Source organism: Talaromyces marneffei, chromosome 2, assembly GCF_009556855.1.
Source record: "Talaromyces marneffei chromosome 2, complete sequence".
NCBI classification, from domain to species: Eukaryota; Fungi; Ascomycota; class Eurotiomycetes; order Eurotiales; family Trichocomaceae; genus Talaromyces; species Talaromyces marneffei.
In genome coordinates, this window is record NC_072349.1 from 3,074,226 (window position 1) to 3,094,763 (window position 20,538).

At 47.6% G+C, this 20,538-nt stretch overlaps 6 protein-coding genes and 1 pseudogene across 7 annotated transcripts; 3 read left to right on the plus strand and 4 right to left on the minus strand.

Annotated features, from left to right (window-relative positions):
• Positions 1-22: 22 nt before the first annotated feature.
• EYB26_003469 (uncharacterized protein) lies at positions 23-911 on the minus strand (the record flags this gene model as incomplete). Its single annotated transcript, XM_054262770.1, has 2 exons — positions 23-588; positions 659-911. The coding sequence occupies 2 exons, from the start codon at positions 909-911 to the stop codon at positions 23-25; spliced, it is 819 nt and encodes a 272-aa protein (XP_054118745.1).
• Positions 912-6,815: 5,904 nt separating this feature from the next.
• On the plus strand, positions 6,816-10,382 carry EYB26_003470 (uncharacterized protein; the record flags this gene model as incomplete). The annotated part of the gene is made up of 1 exon (XM_054262771.1): positions 6,816-10,382. The coding sequence occupies one exon, from the start codon at positions 6,816-6,818 to the stop codon at positions 10,380-10,382; it is 3,567 nt and encodes a 1,188-aa protein (XP_054118746.1).
• A 958-nt stretch (positions 10,383-11,340) lies between these two features.
• EYB26_003471 (uncharacterized protein) lies at positions 11,341-13,836 on the plus strand (the record flags this gene model as incomplete). Its single annotated transcript, XM_054262772.1, has 4 exons — positions 11,341-11,505; positions 11,696-11,861; positions 11,926-12,255; positions 12,317-13,836. The coding sequence occupies 4 exons, from the start codon at positions 11,341-11,343 to the stop codon at positions 13,834-13,836; spliced, it is 2,181 nt and encodes a 726-aa protein (XP_054118747.1).
• Positions 13,837-14,170: 334 nt separating this feature from the next.
• On the minus strand, positions 14,171-15,190 carry EYB26_003472 (uncharacterized protein; the record flags this gene model as incomplete). The annotated part of the gene is made up of 1 exon (XM_054262773.1): positions 14,171-15,190. The coding sequence occupies one exon, from the start codon at positions 15,188-15,190 to the stop codon at positions 14,171-14,173; it is 1,020 nt and encodes a 339-aa protein (XP_054118748.1).
• Positions 15,191-16,271: 1,081 nt separating this feature from the next.
• EYB26_003473 (uncharacterized protein) lies at positions 16,272-17,410 on the plus strand (the record flags this gene model as incomplete). The annotated part of the gene is made up of 4 exons (XM_054262774.1): positions 16,272-16,338; positions 16,414-16,710; positions 16,771-17,151; positions 17,214-17,410. 4 exons carry the CDS (start codon positions 16,272-16,274, stop codon positions 17,408-17,410), a joined length of 942 nt encoding a protein of 313 aa, XP_054118749.1.
• Positions 17,411-17,611: 201 nt separating this feature from the next.
• On the minus strand, positions 17,612-17,712 carry EYB26_003474 (annotated as a pseudogene). The gene has a single exon. The product of its transcript is annotated as a tRNA-OTHER (tRNA).
• Positions 17,713-18,308: 596 nt separating this feature from the next.
• EYB26_003475 (uncharacterized protein) lies at positions 18,309-20,082 on the minus strand (the record flags this gene model as incomplete). The annotated part of the gene is made up of 4 exons (XM_054262775.1): positions 18,309-19,050; positions 19,099-19,235; positions 19,286-19,721; positions 19,775-20,082. 4 exons carry the CDS (start codon positions 20,080-20,082, stop codon positions 18,309-18,311), a joined length of 1,623 nt encoding a protein of 540 aa, XP_054118750.1.
• Positions 20,083-20,538: the final 456 nt, after the last annotated feature.

Consider the following 20,538-nt stretch of genomic DNA (forward strand, 5'->3'; position numbering starts at 1 on the left):
TCATAAGATCAATTGCCAAATTTCACAGATTAAACTTCTTAATCATGGCATCCACATCCTCATCTCCAATCGAATCAATCTTCTCCTTCGCAACCCTCTCCACAGCCTCATCAATCAACTCCTCGCCACCCAACAAATCAAACCACCCCTCCGTATCATCCCTCGCCAACAACCGATCAGCCACAATAGCCACATCCTCCCTCGTCACCGACCCTTCCGCAGCAGCAACATGTCCCAACGCCACCTTCCCCGTGGCAGGGTCATCAATCAAATGGCCCGGCCGAAGACTGATGCTCTGGAATTTACGGGTTGGTTCTCGCTGTTTTGTGATGGCCGCAAGCGCGGTTTGGTACTGGTCTGCTTCCCATTTGGCCTTGCAGTAGTCGGGCAGGCCGACGCTCCAGAGCCATTGCGTGCGTTTCCAGCCGTCTTCGGAGAGCCAGGAGGGCTTCACTTTGCGGCTGCCCATGTGACTAATCAATAAAAATTTGGTGACGGAGGGGGCTGCGAAGGAGCTGGCGATGAAGTATTTGGCGGCGTCTTGGTCGATGGCGTATGTGCGTTGGGGAGCGCCTTTTCCTCCGGCTCCTATATTAATGTATTAGTATTAGTATCAGGCAAACTCGGGTGCATCGGACATGAAATAAAAAAAGCTCACCAGCAGCCCAGACTACATAATCTGGTTTGACCTTATCCAAAACCGCCTGTGCATCCGCCTGGCTCTTGACATCGTCTAGACTAGAGAGCAAGACTGAAACTTTGCCAGGCTTGCCGTTTCCTAGTGCCAGGATCTCGACCTCATGCTCCGCATTACGAATTACACTGGTGACATTCCACGAACGAGCGAGAAGGAGAGGTGTCAAGTAAAGGGCGATTTTGCCGTGACCACCTAGAAGAAGGACCTGAGGCATGGTGTATATATTTATGGATATTAGATAGTAATTATTGGAAAGATACAGAGTATATTGATAGATAGGTAAACTGTTCTGTTAGTAGGTTGATGTGATACAAAGGTTGTCTAAAAGAGAAGATTAAGCGGGGTAAGGTGATCGGTATGGCGTTATGGGAGATCGGTGTAGATCATCGCCCCACGGATCGATCGTGAACTTTGATGCTTCCATATACTTACATTCAAAGTCAATCTATTAATCTGAATGTGTTCTCGAACTTTGTCGAGACCATGAGTTGTTCCTCTGCTTCCGGAGCATCATGACCATGGGTTAGGGTTCGCAACGTCGATTCGCTGAGACACATCAACAATATCAATTGATCGTAGTTCTGGCTATAATTGTAAATACCGGAGATACCTGGGTAGCGCATCAAGAGTGTTGTATCTAGCAACTGCTATCAGAAATCACTATGCAAGCCTATGGATTCTGTTCCCAGGTGTCAGCATCCCAAAGCGGACACTCCTGATCACTCCCGATCACTCCCGATCAACCCAAATGAGGCATACAGTTGCCTGCATCTCAGATCCGAATCTACAGAAGTCTAGGCATGTATGTGACTTGAACCTTGGATTGATATCAGATCGATATATCACTCCGGATATCGGAGTTCCTGGACATCGCCGCCTCCTCCTTTCAGAATATGATGATAGCCGAGTCTGTTTCGTATACATCAGGATCCTGTGCGAGCAGGGTTCTAGTGATAACGCTATTGACCTAATAGCTACACTTCGAGAACTGACTATCCAAATAGGGGGCTTCGTCAACATACCGTATTTGTCTATTCCATTCATAAAGGGTGTGTAGTTCCGCATCATGTGGCATCTCTAAATAAATCGTATAGAATCTGTACAAAATGATCCATTCGACGCCCCACGACGCAATCAACGATCGATCCGTAGAAGACCAGATGGAAAGCTTCTTCCGTCATGGAGTCGATATACTGTAGTACATGCAGAGTACATGCAGAGTACCTAGTGGCCTAGACCGCATCGCACTGCCACACACCACATTAGGTAGTCCACTAGCACAACCCAGTTCGCGAATCACTAGAACAAGTTTTGGGGCATATTATTGCATTGCCCACCCTATTTAACTTCAAAGTCGCGTGGAAGACGGGTGGGGCGCGTCGTCCACATGGCTTGCATCGATGTAACTTACTAACTTACCTAACTTGGCAATAGTAACTACCTACGTATGTATGTATGTATGTATGTGAATGTGAAGCATCGAAAATCATATCGATGAGTCCACTTGATTCAATCAGTATTCGTTAGTTTTGCATCTGGAGTATCAAAAGAAAGAAAGAAAATGCATGTAATGAATGGGCTTATGCAGAGATATCATAGCGCCAGACAAGATGTCGATAAAATGTCCAAAGATCCATCACATCTACGATATCTGTAGTATATCAATCACATCCAACCGAGACCTTCACCTAACTTTTCAATTGATGCCTAGGTATTATCTGGATATACGAGACTCGTCAAATCCAGCTTACAGCATTAATTACACTGATCTTGATCGCACCCAGAGTCTCCGTACTACAGTACTATGTTGTACAGTAAAGTGCAACGGTTGTTGCTACACCGCAGTATACCTAGTAACTTAGTCCATGGGGCCATGTGCCAGCCGACTCGCCCCCAAATCAGGAACCAAATCAGACTATAGCATCCAAATGCAACGATCCTGCAGAGCACAGAGTTCGGTTTAATAATAAAACGTTTCTCTATCGGTGAAATTGTATGGTTTTCCTTCTAGAATGGGGTTAGAAAGATGGGGGTAATTTCGAGGTAGATCGGCTTGGAATCCTTTGGGTCGGGATCAGGAGTGGGTAGATGTTACGCTCATGCTACGTACAAAGGACAACTGTGAGTAGCGGTTGAGGAGAAGAAATAACTACGCCAATAGAGTCATAGACTGGTCACTAATGGGGGCAGTAATGCCATGCCTGCCAGCAACGGCTCGGGTTCTGACTGATCACATCATTCTTCTGCTCCGTATTTGATCAGTCGTTCAATAACCATACTACCTATATGTCGGGTATATAGTTACTATATGCAACTTGGCAACTGTGTGATAAAAGCTGCGTGATTGGCGTGTGATAAGTCTCTTGTCTTTGTTCAAAAGACCAAGTCTAGATTCCTTTCATGAGGGGATTCGAATCATTCGATACATGCCGTTGGCCAAATGGACTTAGTTCAACGCCTCGCTGGCTTAAGAGTTGTGGTGTGATTGGGCGAATCGTACTGGATCTAGCATGGATTCATGGAATCAGTCGCCTTGGTTTCAATGTGGATGTCCTTTTGGAGTATGAAAGAGAATTCTCAGTACAAAGCCGCTACATAGTAAAGTGTACTCTGGGAGACGCAAATTGCAAAAAGAAGCGCACCGCCAATAGAAATCCATACGAAAATTCAACAAACCCCCAAGAAATTCTTGTCCAGTATTTCCTTATCCCGTAAACAGGCTAGTCCGGCTAGTCAGGGGCATGCTACCATTAAAGGCTTAGTGGTGTGCTTTAGTTGGATGACGGCCCATTAGCCTACTACGTACGTCCTCTGTACGGAGCAGTCCAAAATCAATACGGAAAATTACCGGAACAACTGCTTCACTATTGCGATGATGGAACAAATGGAACAACTCGATTGTGCTTTTGACTTTGAGGCTGACTGAATTATAGTTAGCCACAATGCAGATGTTATCTGGAAGCCCACTGTGGAAGGTGTACTCCATATGAGATATCGAGGTGGGTGGGAAGCACATTCCGATGGTCGCCATGTCAACATCGCTCTCCCTTTTGCGCATGCAGATGAACCTGGTTGATCTGCAGCGGCATTTGATAGATACATATGCATATACAGGGCTCGTACGTAGAAAAACTCAAAGAGCTATAGATTGAGTTTCGATGCAGGGGATGCCACGCGAGTTGATCGTTATGAGCAACCAACCCTGAACAGCCCACTCCACGAGAACAACAAACAAACACTTGCCCAATTGCTCTGAATCCTCTACTACTGTAGTAAGGGTGCAACTCCATCAGCGGGAATTCGGAAAGGAATCTGATATCAGCATTACGTTCCTCAATATAACAAAGTTTAGTAATATCTTTCTCCATGAAACTCGAAACTCCGCTGGCAGCATACATAACCGATACATACTTAGTCGGCCTCAGGCTTTGGATGGCCAAGATCAGGCATCCATCCCGTCCAGGAGGATGGTAGGATGCGTAGTGTTTCGTCGTTGCTCGATGTGGACGGAGATCAACGGAAATGACTTCCCATCCAGCTCTTCGGAATAGGGAGTGCTGAAGGTTTCAAAAGGCAAAGGGCTGATTTAGAGTTCGTTTCTATGGAGTACAGGTTCATAGGGATGAATACTTAGTGCGTGTGTACGGCACTACGATGTAGAACGGAGTCGAACGACGGAAACGAAGCTTGATCTACGTAGCAGCAGCTAGATCTGGGTCTTGTTTCAACGCCTAAACGCGCGTGAAGTGAAGCCAGTGTATCAAGGTCCAAGATGCTCGAAACCTGTTTATGGGGTACGGAGTAGAAGGAAAGAAGATTGTTTCAATGCATAGCCATGAACAAAGGAGACCCGCATCATCATGGTCCACAACCAGTTAGCAGGCTGGTTATTAGAAGTTCTTAAGGAGTCAAGGACCACTACGTCGCAAGTCTAACTACGATAGTCCGTCATAGCCGGTACAAATCAATACATCCCCAGTAACTAACTGCTGCTGTAGTACGTAGTCTTCTACGGAAGCAGTGGTCCGTATGGCCGTACAATACGTATGTACTAGCCAGTAAGATGTCATCGGAGCCACTGCCGGCCCGGTACGCGACGGACCCACGCTGCAGATTTCGTTGTTTCAAATACCGAGGAGTCCGAGCGATTGTTCAGAACAACACTTCAACACTCACTGTACGGAGTATGTAGCATGAAATCATACGGAAGAAATAGAAACACTACATAATTAATACGATCAACATTCTCACAGCGTCGCCTTCTGGAAATAATATGCCGTTGCCATCATCTGGATTCTATTCTCCTTGTCGGAAGTTACTGTAGGTAGGATGAAATATGAACGACTACGTACAAACAACTTTCCAGGGGTAAGGCGTCCCCTGCACCACTCACAGCGGCCGCCAAGGCCCACTAAGCAAGGGGTAAAATGAGTTAAAGGACTAACCACGCCAAGCCCGCCGGCTGACCCTGGTTCTCGGAGCCTCTAATGCAGTCTAGTCAACCCGTCACTGTATTAAAACGCCGACTTTTTTTTCCCTCTCCTTCTTAGCTTTTAGGCCGTTGTGATTGCAATGTCTCTGCAAGAAAGCACGACGTACGTACGACCAATGGCCGCTGTCGCAATATGGAAAGAGATACCATTGGTGCAGTCTTCTGTATGACTGCCACTTTAGTCCAGCCCGCACAAAGGAATTGTCTGGTACGGATTGCGCGCACCGTTTCCGCTGTCTCCACCCCCCACTACGTACTCCGTACTTCCTCATCAACACCGCCCACCGTCCACTGCCCATTGTCCTCTATCCACACGTAGTAAACTGCTCTGTACAGAGCGCTCCGTACGTGCTAAACCTACGGCTTGGTCCGTCAAGCCTCGCTCGCTCTGGCCCCGTTTTCCCAAATTCCATTTCCCACTGATCGTCCGTGTTCTCGACCTTTTCGATTCCAGGATTTTCTCCAAGCTCGATTTTCCTTGTAACCCAGATTTTCTTCTTTCTTTTTCGTACCAAAATTACGGCTAATTAAATTATTTTCCTGGTGTAACACCTAACTTACCTACCCTGTACGAAGTGATTACGGTAGGCGTATCCTTATCCCTGCGTTGGTCCCTGCTCCTGAATATCGGCCAGAGTCACCCAAACAGCTGGGATTCCATTCGGTCGTCAAGCAAGAGATTAAGTTACTCCGTTATTCAATAGACCTTCTCCAATCCGCTTAGACTTTTCCATTGGCTGCTACATGCTCCTTCGGCCGTGCTGGTATTCTGTTATTAGCAAATTCCTGCTGTGATGATGATGATCGGTACATTGAGCTAGTACGCAGTCTCCCGCACCCGCCCTGCCATATCGATACCAACGCAAACCTAACTAAAGTTCCCGTACTATTGATTCAACTCCTTCCTCATCTTTTTTCTCTTCTTCTTCTTCTTCTTCTTCTTCTTCTTCTTCTTCCGCCCCTGACTCAATTCCCTTCTCTACGTGTGCTTTGCTTTTCTTCAATATTTTGTTCTCTTCTTTTATTCTATTGCTGTTGAAGTTATTCAACCATTGCTATCGATTACAGCAATTATCTTGGTACTACCATTTACAATTACCGTACGGCAATCGCTTTATTCAACCCACATTCTTCGCACCGACTTTCTTGTTTAGAATTGTCCTACGCGGCATACAAACAACACACCTTGCGCGTTGCAGATTAGGATCGTATCTATTTGGGGAGGGAGCCAACTACGAATTGAGCTCTCGGTGCTTTGTTACGCAACCCCAATTCAATACCAAACGCTCCCCCCGCCCCGGAGCATGAAATTTGGATCTGTTTCCGTCCGTTCATCCAAACACATTTGAGACACGACATTCAACGTCACAGGTGCGGATCGACGAAGCTTAGAGGGGGGGAAAGAAAGGAGCTGATTCAATTATTGGATTGCTCGAATGAATCTAGAAGGTGCGCTCTCGCTGTGGACTTGCTCGCACTCTCCCCCTAAATAACATTAATTAATCTCGCCATAGTCACACAAAAATCGCCCCGACCCCCACGCTTAAGGAGTTTCTCCTTCAACTGTCGCCGGTCGATTTTACTCTTTGCTGCGTTCAACAGATATACACGTGATACAGCATCACAATGAATAGATTCAGGAAAGGCAAGAAGGGAAAGGATGTTGAAGAGACGGAGGCTGCGCCTCCCTCGTCGTTCATGGGAATATCAAAATCAAAGAAGGGAAACAAAGATGCAGTCAAGCTGGAACTCGACCTTTCAACCGCTCTACCGTCAACCGACAACTTTCGCACCAGTCTCTTGATGCCTAATCTCTCGGCTCGGTTTAGCATGTTGCGCGAACAGGACGATCCCACAACGAAAGTAGGAAAGGCCAACGATGACAGTGTTCTATTCCCGAAGCGAGCATCCCGCCTCAACTTGTTCGGTCATAATCCCAACCCTTTGGCCGATATTGAGGAAATTTCGTCCATCGATGGCCGGTCATCGTTTGCAACACAAAGAGTCAATTCATACGTATCAACTGAAGATGGAACCGATGATGACTGGCAAAATGGCAGCGTGATGAACAGAAAACGACCTGGAGAGGGAAACAATCTCTTCGGTGGACGACAAAAAGTTTATAAGATTCCTGTCAGCGGCTCCGGCAAAGATGGCGGCGGTATGAGGGGCAGGACAGTATATGAAGATGATATCAACTTGTCAATGTTTCAGAAACTGAGACTAAAGGAAAGAGAGGAGAGACGCGCCATGGAAGCGGCAGAAGAAGTACAAGACGCGTTGGCCCCGGAGTCGGAGGAGGGCCTCCCAGCGTTTCTGTCAAAGAGGATGACTTCGTCATCGACAACGTCCGGGCAATCAAACCCGCGCACCTCGACTGCAGCTACTTCTATCGATGAGCAACCCATCGGACCAACTCAACCTACATCAATGATGAACAACCCCAGCAAACCTGCCGGAGTGATTTCTAACAATATGAATGGACACGTCAGTAAAACACGTCGGTTATATGGACAAGGTTTGGCGCAAACAGCTCAAGATCAGCAATCTTCAGCTTTAACGCGCCTTGAAGGTCTCGGCAGACAGCGCGCAGGAGGACCACCGGAGCTTCCTCGACTCAACCGTACATTTTCCAGGAGCGCAACCAATCTCCACGACCGACGTCAGGGTATATCTCCTATTCTACCAACTCCATCATCTGCAGCTCGCAACTATAGCCCAGTAAACTCGATGGGCTCGCCATTATCTGAAGCTCTAGATGCTGTTCAACGACCAGACCGAACATCAGATAGCAGTAGCACTTCTCCCGCTTATGGAGCAGTTCCCCCTTTGAGTCCTCCTATTAGTGACAACGAAGAGATGACCCTTGCCGCCGCGTTGCATCCAGAAGATAGGGGTAAAGCCACAGCTATGGGTCTGTTTAACAAGCCAAGTGGTCCTTATGACGAGCAACAGTTCATGCGACGCCAGCTTCAGATGCATGAAAACCGTACAGGGACTCCCACCACTCGTCGATCTCCAGCCAACAGCGTTTCACAAGGAGAGACGAACGACAACCGCCCACGAGGACTATCCAACACAAGCTATCGCTCCAAGGCAGAGTCTGCCTCGTCTTACTACAGTGGTGACGGTACGAGGTCCAGAACTCAGAGCGTCAGAGACATTTCTCCTCCAAGACCTAACAATGGTACCTTTTTCTTGAATCTGGATAACAGTGACAGCGAAAGCCAAAGCGCCGGCGATGATTTTCAACCTCTGAGAAAAGTGTCTTCAGTAAAGTCACAGGCTTTTGATGGCATTCATCCTGCATTCCGCTCACGACCTGCATCTAGAGATTCCGACGGTGTGCCATCGACTCGCGAATCTTGTGAAATTCCCGAAGTTAAAGGATATGACCTCAACCCGATACAAGAAACCAACCCAGCTCCTCCGTCGCCAATCCTTGAAGAAATCTCTGAAAAGGCCATTGACTCACCGACGCTTGGACCAGCTGGATTGGGACTCAACAGTATGATTCGTGCGCATTTGAGGCAAGACAGTGCACAATCTCTGTTGCCTCTGCCCTCTCCTAGACTACCAACGCATCAAGATGTCTCACCACCACCAATGGAGCCGCCTTCGGGTCCACCTCCGCCACCACCAACCTCTGCGCCACCTTCTATACCACTGACTGCCGGGTTCTCAAGTGTAGCATTGAGAGCGAAGCAACTTCGCGAACAAGCCGCTGCCCTTCGAGAACAACAACAAGCTGAGCAGGTTGAAGGGACGCATCCTCCTACACAAGACGAACAATCAAGATTGGGACACCATCGTGAAAGCAGCCTTGAAACACAAAAAGAGCGTGAAGAGTTCGCCCATGAGCTAGCGGAAAGACGACGGCGAGTCCAAGAAAATTTACACAAGATTGACAGCAGATCTAATAGCCCAGGGCCTGGACGAAGTACTCCTGAGGTTGGTGCCAGGACCGGAAATGGATTCTCACTTCTCAAGAACCGAACTGCGAAGAATGGTGTTCCAGATGGACTTGCAACGCCGCCTTCCTCTAAAGCATTGAAGAAGATTGGCATTGGTGGCCCAATTATGAATGCATCGACTCCTTCTCTTGACTCTTGGAGGGATGACGAGGTGGCCCCTGGCTTTAGTGGACTGGGCAAACATTCCAACTCGAGCTCGCCGCAGATTGCATCTGGTCGCACTGCATCTGGTCGAACAGCCTATTCTCGCAGTACCAGCCATGGCAGTGAAGAGCCAGATTCTGGGTCCAGTCGACCAGCTTCACCTACTAATTATCGAAGGGACCGGTCAACCTCTGCATCAGCACGGTCTAAAACTCACGCACCATATCGCGAGGACCTCGACATGGTAGCAGAACACTCAGTGAGTCGATATGGCGATAATCCACGTGTGGGACGATCCCCCCCTTCCATGCGGCCATCGGTAGACAACGAGAACGCTCCCAATGAACGATCTGCTTCGGTTACTTCAGGACGCATGTCTGGTAATCGAAATCGCGCGCCTTCGCAGTTAGAGCTCGTCCCACCTCAAAGCGATGCCAGTAGCATCGGCACATCACCGCGGCCTTCACCAGTTGCTCCTCCATACTCCGCCAATGCTACACCTCCTCTGGAAGAAGACAGAAGGGACTCGCCCATGTTTCTTAACCGGTCAGATTTGTCAAATAATACATCTGCTCAATCACTGCCTCAACGAGCTCCTGGTGGCAACGGTCTTCCAAAGAGACAAGTATCCAAGTCACAAATCTCAGAGCCGACTTTCGTCTCCAGCACATCCAACGTGCCTATGGTGCCCCTACCTCCTGGAGCCAGTCTCAGCAACGGAATGCCCAACACGCCTCCAATCCCGCCCATGAATCCGCGCCGCAGACGAACAACAGCCACACAAACAATCCTTGGTGCAATCAGAGGCGACTTACCGCAAACTCCACCAGCAGTTGGATCCAGTCACGACGATGAACGACGCACCAACTACCCTCCTAATATCAACAATATGAATAATAACTATAATATCAACCATCAGGCGGCGGGGCCAATGGAATCGCTACCAACTCTGCGCAAGATGCACAGCGAGAGTGGGCCCATGAACTCGCGTGCTCGACAACAGGCCATGATGGCGGTGACACCAACAATGCCTAATTATCCTCCTGCTACTGAGATACAGGGAGGGATGATCTGATTCGATTCTCTGACACCAATTTAGTGTATTTTGCTCTTGTGTCATGTGACAGCCTTCGTTCGTTTGATATTTTTGACGTACTTGAAGTACTCCATTAAGCATACCTATCTATCTGTCATTAGCGATATCCATGGCGCGGGAATTTCTTTGTTGTTGCTGTTGTATATCAGATGTTTGATTGGAAATACATTGATACAAGTATTATCAGCTGTTATGAAATATTTCGAGTATTGTAGTTCTGGGGAGTCCTCCTGATATAGACTGAGACTTGATTGTGTCAACCCTTGTCCTGATAATGAGGAATGGGTGGCTTCCAGCAACCCATATCATTGTCGTTGATATCAAGTAACTAGATCACAATGTTTGTATATAAACCAATATCAAACTGATACAGAGACTGTTTACTGATATCAACAAAGGCATTGTCATGGGTATTGACAATGTCTTTCTGTAAATGAACGATGGATTGATGACTGAGGAATCAACACAGACAAACAAACAAAAGGCTGGTGCCCTCCTTCCTAATCTGGACAGCTGTTGCCCAGGTGGCAAGTTCCTCTTTGGCCTTCTTTCTGTCTCTCTGTTTCTCTCTTTTTTGTTCATCTCTACCATCAACTACTCTCACTACGATATACGATTCATCCCTTCCCGGCTTCTTTATCTATTTTCATCTCTTTCAGAGGCCCCAACATTGTCCTCACCCTCATTCTCATCCTCGTCACCCAACAGGCTGAGATCACAAGGCCAAAAAGATGAGTGGCCATGGTCAATACTAAATCAGCACGCCTTTTAAAGTAGGCCTCTATCTTCCTTCTCTCTTCTCTCTCTTCTCACTTATATGATAAACATAATATTGCCTTCACTTTCTGTTTCTCTCATCTTACTCTGATCTTTGCATTGATTTTTCTTGATTTTAGCCTTGCTTTGACTGGATTTCATTTTGTACTTGCCAGCGAACATGGTCCTAGAAATGATCCCAGAGGAACCAGAGGACGAGTACGTCGACTTGTTCAATCTGCCAGAGGGGGAAGGAGCACCGCCCAAGCGTGCAGGTCTGCGCTCACGTTCAGGCCCTTCGAGGTTTTGGTTTGAGAATGATGCTGCTGCTGAGCGGCGACAGCATGTAATCATCCCTCTGCAGAATAAAAAAAAACACAGAGCAACACACAGAAAGAAAAAGGAAATGAAGAGACTGAGGAGGCAACAAGCAAGCTGAGAATACACATATCATGTTGGACCCTGAAAAACACCTACAAAGACTGATAATCAACCGGTCTGTTTCGAAACTCATGCTAATTTGATATAACTCGCAGATAACTACAATCGTCGACCGCCCCATGGTCGTACAGGGCACTGGGGTGTCGAGAGCATACCGCGCCGAGATAACCCCCGTCGAAGAAGAACGAGCACGCCGCCGCCATCGATTCCAAATTTTGCGAATGGCAGATGGCTCAGAATTTGCTGTCCCTACTGCATCTTGTGAGATTTCCTTTATTTTATTACTCACTTTTTTCTCATTGCATTTTCACTGACCGTACCTTAGCTATTTATGAGCGAGAGGGCCCATGGGACTGGGCAGACACCTCGTTCCTGCCTCCACTTCCTAGCCCATCACAACCAGATGATTCTTCCTGGGTTCAGCAGCCACTAGGTCAACAGGTTGCAGCCGAAAGGTCTTATGTATCCGACGAGGCCTTCAGTGCGATATCTGGGGCACGGAATATGCCCATTTTTTCTCCCGATATGTACCCAGTAACCACACCCCTGAGCCAGCAATTCAGAGAATATTCAGCGTCAGATCCTGGCGCTCAAGATGTTCCGGAATGGCGTTCTGTTTCTGATGTGCAAGAGCGTTCTGGGTCTTGGCATGGATGTATGTTCAATTTGCTGTCATTTGAGATGTCTACATTGAGCTTAACTAACCTCACTTTTAGCTCGTGGTACAAGCTTTGAAGTGTCCTCGCCTGCTGTTCTCGAGGATGTGTCGTCTCAAGATGTGTCGGCTCAGGATGCTGTCACTCAATCTTCACATTATGTTGTAACTAATAACACACTAACTCGCCAAATAACTCGACCTCCAGCTCTCACTATCAATACTGGAAATGATGAGAAACGTCGTCCTCTGACTGCTACTCCTACGAGTACTACACTTGGTCAAAATGTATCAGCTCCGGCTCACTTACTTGGTATGGTCTTTTCGGGCAAATATTCTGACCTTCAAATCGCACTAGACTCTGCAAGCAACACATTCCAATCCAGTACATTCGCTGCCCACCGTGTCATTGTTTCACAAAGTTCAGTTCTCAGTGAAATATTGGAGAGTATGATGAAAGCAGGTGCAGCTATTAACCTCATTGCAGCAAACGGTTTCTCTCTACCTCGTGGATTTGAATTTGCTTTGCAGCGTTATTACGGTTTGGAGTTTATTACCAAAGAGAATGTGTACGAGTTCGCTCAAATGGCTCTCGGCGAAGCCAGCGGCAGTTATGGTCTATCATCTGACCAGCTGAAGAAAGCGGCTATGGAACTTGTATTATGTTATGGTTCTGCGGGTGCTTTTCTTAACCAGCCTGAGGTTGTTGATGCGGCGTTCAATCTGGTCTTGGAACTTTTCGACTGGAGCAATCTCGAGACCGCTCTCCAATTTGGGCTTTATCCGGAAGACTATTTGTTGGCTTATGAAGGCAACAGCAACGGCAGTAGCAGCAGCAGCAGCAACAACAGCAACAGCAACAGCAACAGCAACAGCAACAGCAACAGCAACAGCAACAGCAACAGCAACAGCAACAGCAACAAGACGAAAGGGAAGAAAAATCGACGCACAAAGCGGATGGGAAAGGCCAGCAAGATAATCGTTTTTAACAACTTGAACGATGAAGTTGTACACAAATGGGGTCCCAGAATCGCTTCGGCTGCCATCAACTTTTTGGTTCTGAATCTGCCATCTGACTATCACTTTGACCGCACGGGTTTATCGAAAGACCTGCAAGATCGTATCCCTGCTTACCTACGTGGAGAATACAGCGTCGTCAACCGCAACCCAATGTTGGCAGGCTTAACCTTTGGCGAGCATCCTGCCCCAACTCCGGAGGCACATCATGCATCCGCTATCCTTCTCGCTCTGCCATTCACTTACTTCCGTGAAGCTGTTGGAGAGATGCGTCTTCGCGATGTCTTGACTGGGGATATCGTCAAAGCCATCCTCCAGGAACGTGAGGTACGCCGTATAAGTGCATTGCAGGCACATTCTCAACAAGTTGGTGTTGGGAGAGGTGACGTGGAACTTCTAAGGGAGCTTGGATATCGCGAGTTTGCCATTCACGTACAGACAATTGAACGCCCGCTAGGGTCTGACGTGGACGTCCTTCGCAATGAGTACTCACTGCACCGTGAATGGTGCGGCATCCAAGCTGGTGGAGGCCTACAATCTGTTATTCGCAAGTTTGGAGAGTAACGATATTGAGTCCCAATGTTTTGATGAGGGGGTCTAGACGCTGGCTTTGTCTCACGACAGTGAGGGCATTCAATTGAGTCGGCATACTGTCTCGATGGTCACAAATGCCATTGGGTAATATTAATGTGGCATGTATTCTATGACGATACCAACCTGTTTCTTGGCTGTCCTATTTTGCCTCTTGTTGATACTTGTCATTTTGACCTTCGCGATTGTGATGTAGCGTTGGTTTGTTTGCGTAGCGAGCATTGGTCGTTTCTTCAATTCAATTCAATGTAAAGTATGTATTTAATTATCTTCGTATCCTGTCATAAAAAGGCTTCCAACAGACCAATTACCAATTAATAACCTTCTCTGGAAAAAACTCATCAATCAACTCCTCATAATAGGGCCTCAGCTCGTCCACTTTGGGCAGTCCATCACTCTTACTATACAAATCATATGGATTAAACGCCTGGACGGCCCTGAGCATCTTCTTGTCCTTCTCATTCATCAATTCCTGGTACGCGCCCTCCTTGTGCCACGGATAAAACGAATGATACCGAATCATCGCCAACGCCTCATCTGGTAAGGTGGACTGATCCTTGACGACATGATACAAATACTCATCATGGCCCCAAGAGATCATGACGTTATCCAATCCAATACCGGGGAAATAGATCCCGAGCCCGTTATCGAATACTTCATGGCCACAATCAGGATTCAGCCTGAAACTCTCCCGTCCGTAGATTATTCGCTCATCGAATGCGCAGCCAACGGGGAACGTGTCGCCGACAACATCCCATTGTCCCCGCGCATCAAAGAAATATAATAATTTGCCGAGATCGTGAATCAGGCCCGTGAGCTGCATCCACCTGGGCTTCCCATCCCGTCTTATGGCCTCCGCCGTCTGCAGGAGATGCTCAATCTGGCTCAGCGATGTATCCGGATCCGAATCATCGATCAATGTGTTCAGCATCTCTATTGCCTGCCACACGGACATCCTTGCGCGGGTGGTAGAATGGAATTTGTTGCGTGCCTGCAGGTTGTAGGCCACCGTTTGTTTGGTGTGTTGCTCAAGGTAGAAACTTTTCACGCGCTCGCAGGCCGTTGTGTATTGCCGGAATTGGGACTTGTCTTTGGATTTGTCGAATTCGCTTTCATCGTACAAATCCCTTGTTGGGTTTGTGCCATCTTGTTGGATGTGTTGTTGTTCTTGTTGTTTGCTGCGGGCTTTGAGGAGGTTGACGGCGTCGATGTCGTCGGATAAGGCTTCTAGGGCTTTGCCGTCGCGTTTTGTGTTGAGGACTCCATATTCTTCGCTGTCTGCTGCTGCTACAGCAGGGGAATCGACAACGGCTATGCCTGGTGCCATTATATATAATAATATAATATAATATAATATATATTTAATTATTAACTCTTATGATGTTTGGTTTCCCTCTTGGGCAGTTACCCTTATGGACCGACATACAGCTTATATACAATCCCAACACGGAAGTTGGATTCCATCTTCGCCTCCTGTGGAGCTGCCAATTCCCGAAGATCATACTGCATAGTACGGAGAGTACAGGTCACGACCATCTCCATCTATTGAGCATTGTACATGGAGAAAAATGGTCCTTTCACATTGCCACGGGAGCATCATCGGAAATCACTCTTCGAGACCCTTTCCATATCTGGCGGGTTTCCATATCTTGGCGGGTAACGTGAATTTCCATATCCAGACGAGACCAGAGTTTACCACTTACCAGCCAGGGCGTCCAAGACTGTGGCAAGAAGTGGCCTCTTCTAGAACGCGCATCAATCCAAAAGTTGTCCTCCAGAGTAACTCATCCGACAGAGAAAATGGTTTCCGAAAGACGAATCATTTTGTAGCTGAGTGTGGGGGGATGCGGGGGTGTGGCTTGACCCTAACCCTGTCGCAGGTTTAGAGTGAGAAAAATGGTTTCCGAGTCTTGAATCTGTTGATGTGTTCTGTGGGATAGCAGCATCGTTATTGGTGGGAAATTTGCTAACCCACGCTGATTCAGCTATACTCTGTACGGACAAGCGCTACTCATATTATGGTACTGTATATGATCATGATATATAAAATTCGATTTCGGGGAGAAGATGACCGAGTGACAGTCCTTCTTGGAATACATAGCCACCGACGCAGGTGGCTCTACGTAGTACAAAGGTACCCTCGGAGTACGTCCGCGACCTGGCCCACAGTAGTACTGCAGTCTATTAGTCAATTCTGCTCAGATAGGCTGGTTATTTGGGGTTGGGGGTGGGATGAGAAGTTGATTCAAATCCTCGGGCCATCTGGCGGGCGGGTTGGTCTGCGGGGTAGTACGTAGCATAGAATAAATACATTTCTCCTTGGACGACACTTTTCATATCTTTAACTACGTACAATCTATTAAGTATATACTTGTATACTATACCTATACCCTAGGGCAAGAACAATCATGTCTCCCCTCGCAGAAAAACGCTACAAGCTCAACACAGGCGCTGAGATTCCCGCCTTGGGTTTCGGTACCCACCACCCTCCTCCTCTACAACCATCAATCCTACATAGGTAACAGCACTGTGACTAACAGAGGTAAAAAGGAACGTGGCAATCCACCCCCGAAGAAACCCAACGCGCTGTCTACCACGCCATCAAAGCCGGCTACCGCCACATCGACACCGCGCTTGTCTACGGCAACGAAGTCGACGTCGGCAAGGGCATCAAAGCCGCCATTGACGACGGCCTTGTAAAACGTGAAGATCTCTTCGTGACCACGAAGCTATGGAATGTTTACGCCAACCGTGTTGAGGAGGGGCTTGATGCAAGCCTCAAGGCCCTGGGGTTGGAGTATGTGGACTTGTATCTTGTGCATTGGCCTGTGAGGATGAATGATAAGGGTATTTTCGCTTCCTTCCTTTTTCGTCTCTCCCTTTTTGGAAGTCTAGCTAACAATGTAGGAAACCACCCCCTCTTCCCCAAACACCCCGATGGCTCCCGCGACATAATCTTCAGCCACAACCACGTCGACACCTGGAAGGACATGGAAAAACTGCCCGCAACCGGCAAAACCAAGGCCGTCGGTGTCTCAAACTACAGCGTTCCCTATCTCGAAAAGCTTCTTGCCGAAGCAACCATCGTCCCCGCCACAAACCAGATTGAGAATCACCCGCAACTAGCGCAGCAGGAGATTGTGGATTTTTGCAAGACGAAGGGTATCGTGATTGAGGCGTACAGTCCGCTGGGGTCTACGGGCAGTCCGTTGTTTAATGCTGAGCCTGTCGTCGAGATCGCGAATAAGAGGAACGTGAGCCCCGCGACGGTTTTGTTGAGTTGGCACTGTACGTTTTCCCTCGCCTTATTCTCTTGATTGTGATATGATACTGATTTGCGTGATAACTAGTGGCCCGTGGCTCCGTCGTCCTCGCGAAATCAATCAACCCAGACCGCATCACCGCAAATCGGGAATTGATTGACTTGGACGCCGAGGATGTCGCGCTTCTCCAGAAATATGCTGATGATCTCAGGGCCAGTGGGCAGCAGAAGAGATATGTTGCGCCGCCGTTTGGCGTTGATATGGGATTCCCGGATAAGTGGTGAATTTACTTTCAGTAACTATGGGGTAGATTTTAGATAGATCCGTTAGTTGTAGACGTTGACAATATATCCATATATACGAGGTTAAATAAATGGATGTGGAATAAATGAGAGAGAGAAAAAGGATAGAGACGTATTTTCGCAAAAAAAAAAAATGTAAGGGGAAAAGAAAATAGAGAAAAAAAAAAAAAACAAAAAGAGAAACGTCCCTAGGTGGGATCGAACCACCGATCTTCCGGTGTGCGGTCATCACCTTTACAGGTGCTGATAACAGCCGGACTCCTTAACCACTGGGACATAGAGACTTGTTGAAAAGGACAGTTAAACGATGGACTATATACTCGAAAAAGGTAGGGCTTGGATCATTTCCATGACCCTACATGGAGTGATACACTTGGGTGGCTTGTGGTCAAGACTTGTTTGTCGATTTTAATTTCGGTTCGTTATCTTGTCATGGCATCTTCTGACTTGTTATAGCTATATATCGATGTAATTTGATGAGGTAAGTAAGTATCTTAAGATATCTACCATGTCCTGGAATGAATATATATCACGGCCTGCCGTTAACATGATAGCTAAAACATACCTGGTCTCGAGGGTTGAAACATACAACCTAGGAGGTACACTAGTTGATACACTCTCAACATCCAAATCCAAACCAGACCATTAGCGGTATCGATAGATTATCGAGGAGAATCGAGACAATACCCGGGCAGAGGTGCAAAGATCAAACTCAGTATCAAAAGAACATTGGATATTTATACATATCTTCTCATGAATAGTGATATAAGAAAATGCAGACACTACGTAGGTAACGAACACCGCACCCCGTTATTACTCTCACATGGTATCAATAAAAAACGAAATAAAGACATCATCAAGACGACAACTCGAGGTCACCCTAAACAGACTTCTCCTCGGCGTCTTTCTGTGTCACCGTCGCCCTCCTCTTCCTCTTCAAAGCAACCTCTACCGGATCCATAAAGCCATCACCTCTCAGCCACGCAAGTCCCTTTCTCAATCCAGCACCCTCAACAGCCTCAGGCGAACACTCAAGTACAGCACCAAGTAAAGCCCACGACGCAACGATAAGGGCTAATTCGCCCGTCTTCCATTCTCGCCAGTATCTCCGTTTGACACCCGTAGCCCAGGCCGAATAGATAGCTGAGCGGAAGATATAAGTAAATGCTCCTCTTCCTTGCTCGACAAAGGCAAATGGTAAACCACCCATTGCACCGCTGATGAAGAATCGTTTGGTGGGTAGAGTTGAGCGAGGGAGTAGGCTATTTAGCAGGCATATACTCCCCCAGAAGGAGCCGGTTGATGCAGACAGAATGGCTGTCAAGCCGAGGATTCGCTTCGAGATTATGTTGATTGATGATAAAGGGCTCGAAAGAGTTCTTTTGTAGCTGACTGCTGACAAGGCTAGGGCGGCGAGAGTGATAGTCCGAACTAACGCAGGAGCAGAATTCAGGATATGGTACACGAAAGCGGTGCTGCAGCTTGGTGTGCTGGGATGAAGTACAGCACATGACAACGAGGCGATGTTTGGATGGGCCGGTGAAGTCAATGTCGAGATTGAGTTGATTTGCTTGGGAAGAGGTTTAGGGTTGTTGGGATGTAGAATGGGGGAGATGAATGCCCTAGACGAGTCAGTCTCTAACAGCTAGGAAGGTTGGAATTCAACATACGGCCATCTCAAATCAGCAATTGTGCCGAGGGAATCAACAAGATCATGCTGACTAGGCCAAGACACAGCAGCCGGAAAATGCTCAGGCCGATCTGGGATGTAACTCGACGAAAATCGCAGAAGCAAATCACCCATCCACTGTCCCCGAAATTAGCTCCTCTTCTTATACAGCGTGCGAATCGACATACCTTAGGGATAGTCTCCCGATCAAACACAAACGCATGAAACAGTTGCGCACACGAAACGGGCATCAACAACCAACTCCCAAACCACCATGGCTTATACTTCAAATATCCCTTCACACCGAGCGCATTATACAAAAACTCCAAACTGCGAGTAGCCATGTAGATAGCGACTGTAACGCGAAGTTTGCTCTGCGGGCAAACACCCAAAGCGGCGCCGGCGAGACTGGCGCCTACGACGGGAGCATATTTTGAGGTTAGGGCTTGCGAGAAGCGTGGGTTACGCTCTCTGAAGGGCCTTGCGTCGTCTGTACGGAGGTTTGCGCGTAGACGGACGAAGAAGCGGTATAATATGCGGTGGATGAGAAGGACGAGGGAGAGGGAGAGCGCGAGTCGGAATTTTGGTGAGCGGAGGAAAGGCTCGCGTGGTGCTTTTTTCGTTCTACACAACCCAGTTAGTATCAATTGCCTCAATTCGGAGAAACTAGGAGTTACCCAGTATCACCCTTTTCAAGCCTTGTAGTCACAGCCTCAACCAACGACAATCCACCACTGACACCCAGAAACACCCTCAGCGACGCCCGCATAGCAGCTACATTGTACTTGTTCGATGTCCGCACAATGCTCTCATATTTAGCAGGAGTTGGGAGTCGACTGTTCAGTGCCAAGGATCGTTTGAGTATGCGCTCGTGGAGGATTTTGTACTCCTTTGCACTTAGGGATACGCGCAACGCATTTCGGATGAGTGGGTGAACAGTAGGTGCCGTAGCATCGTCAGGCGGATTGGGTTGTGCGGGCGGCATTCCGGCAGGCGTGACGTTAACGTCAGGTTGTAGACTAAGGAATTAATGGGGCAATCATTTGAGGAAGGTAGCTCCTCATAGAGTGGATAGACGGTGATGTTGAATGATGGAGGAATTGACAGAGAAGAAGGTCATGGGGTGTTGCTGCAGTGCTTGATCTGGAGAACCTCGGCTCATTGGTTGCTTCCCCGCTAACCCCGGATGGATAAGAAGATGTCATACGTCAATTTACTATGAAGAATTTAATTTACTGTGAAGTACCGGTATTGGTGAAGTACTCTGTAATATTTATGAAGGTCTCGGAAAAAAAATTTGTAGAAAATAAGAAGAATCATTCTCCGCTCCACATATAATGAGTATACACATGTTGACGCATAAACCCGGACACAAGCGAGTATTACTCCATGCGCCCAACTGAACAAGATTGAAAAGAAAGAAAAAGCAAATCCCCCAATG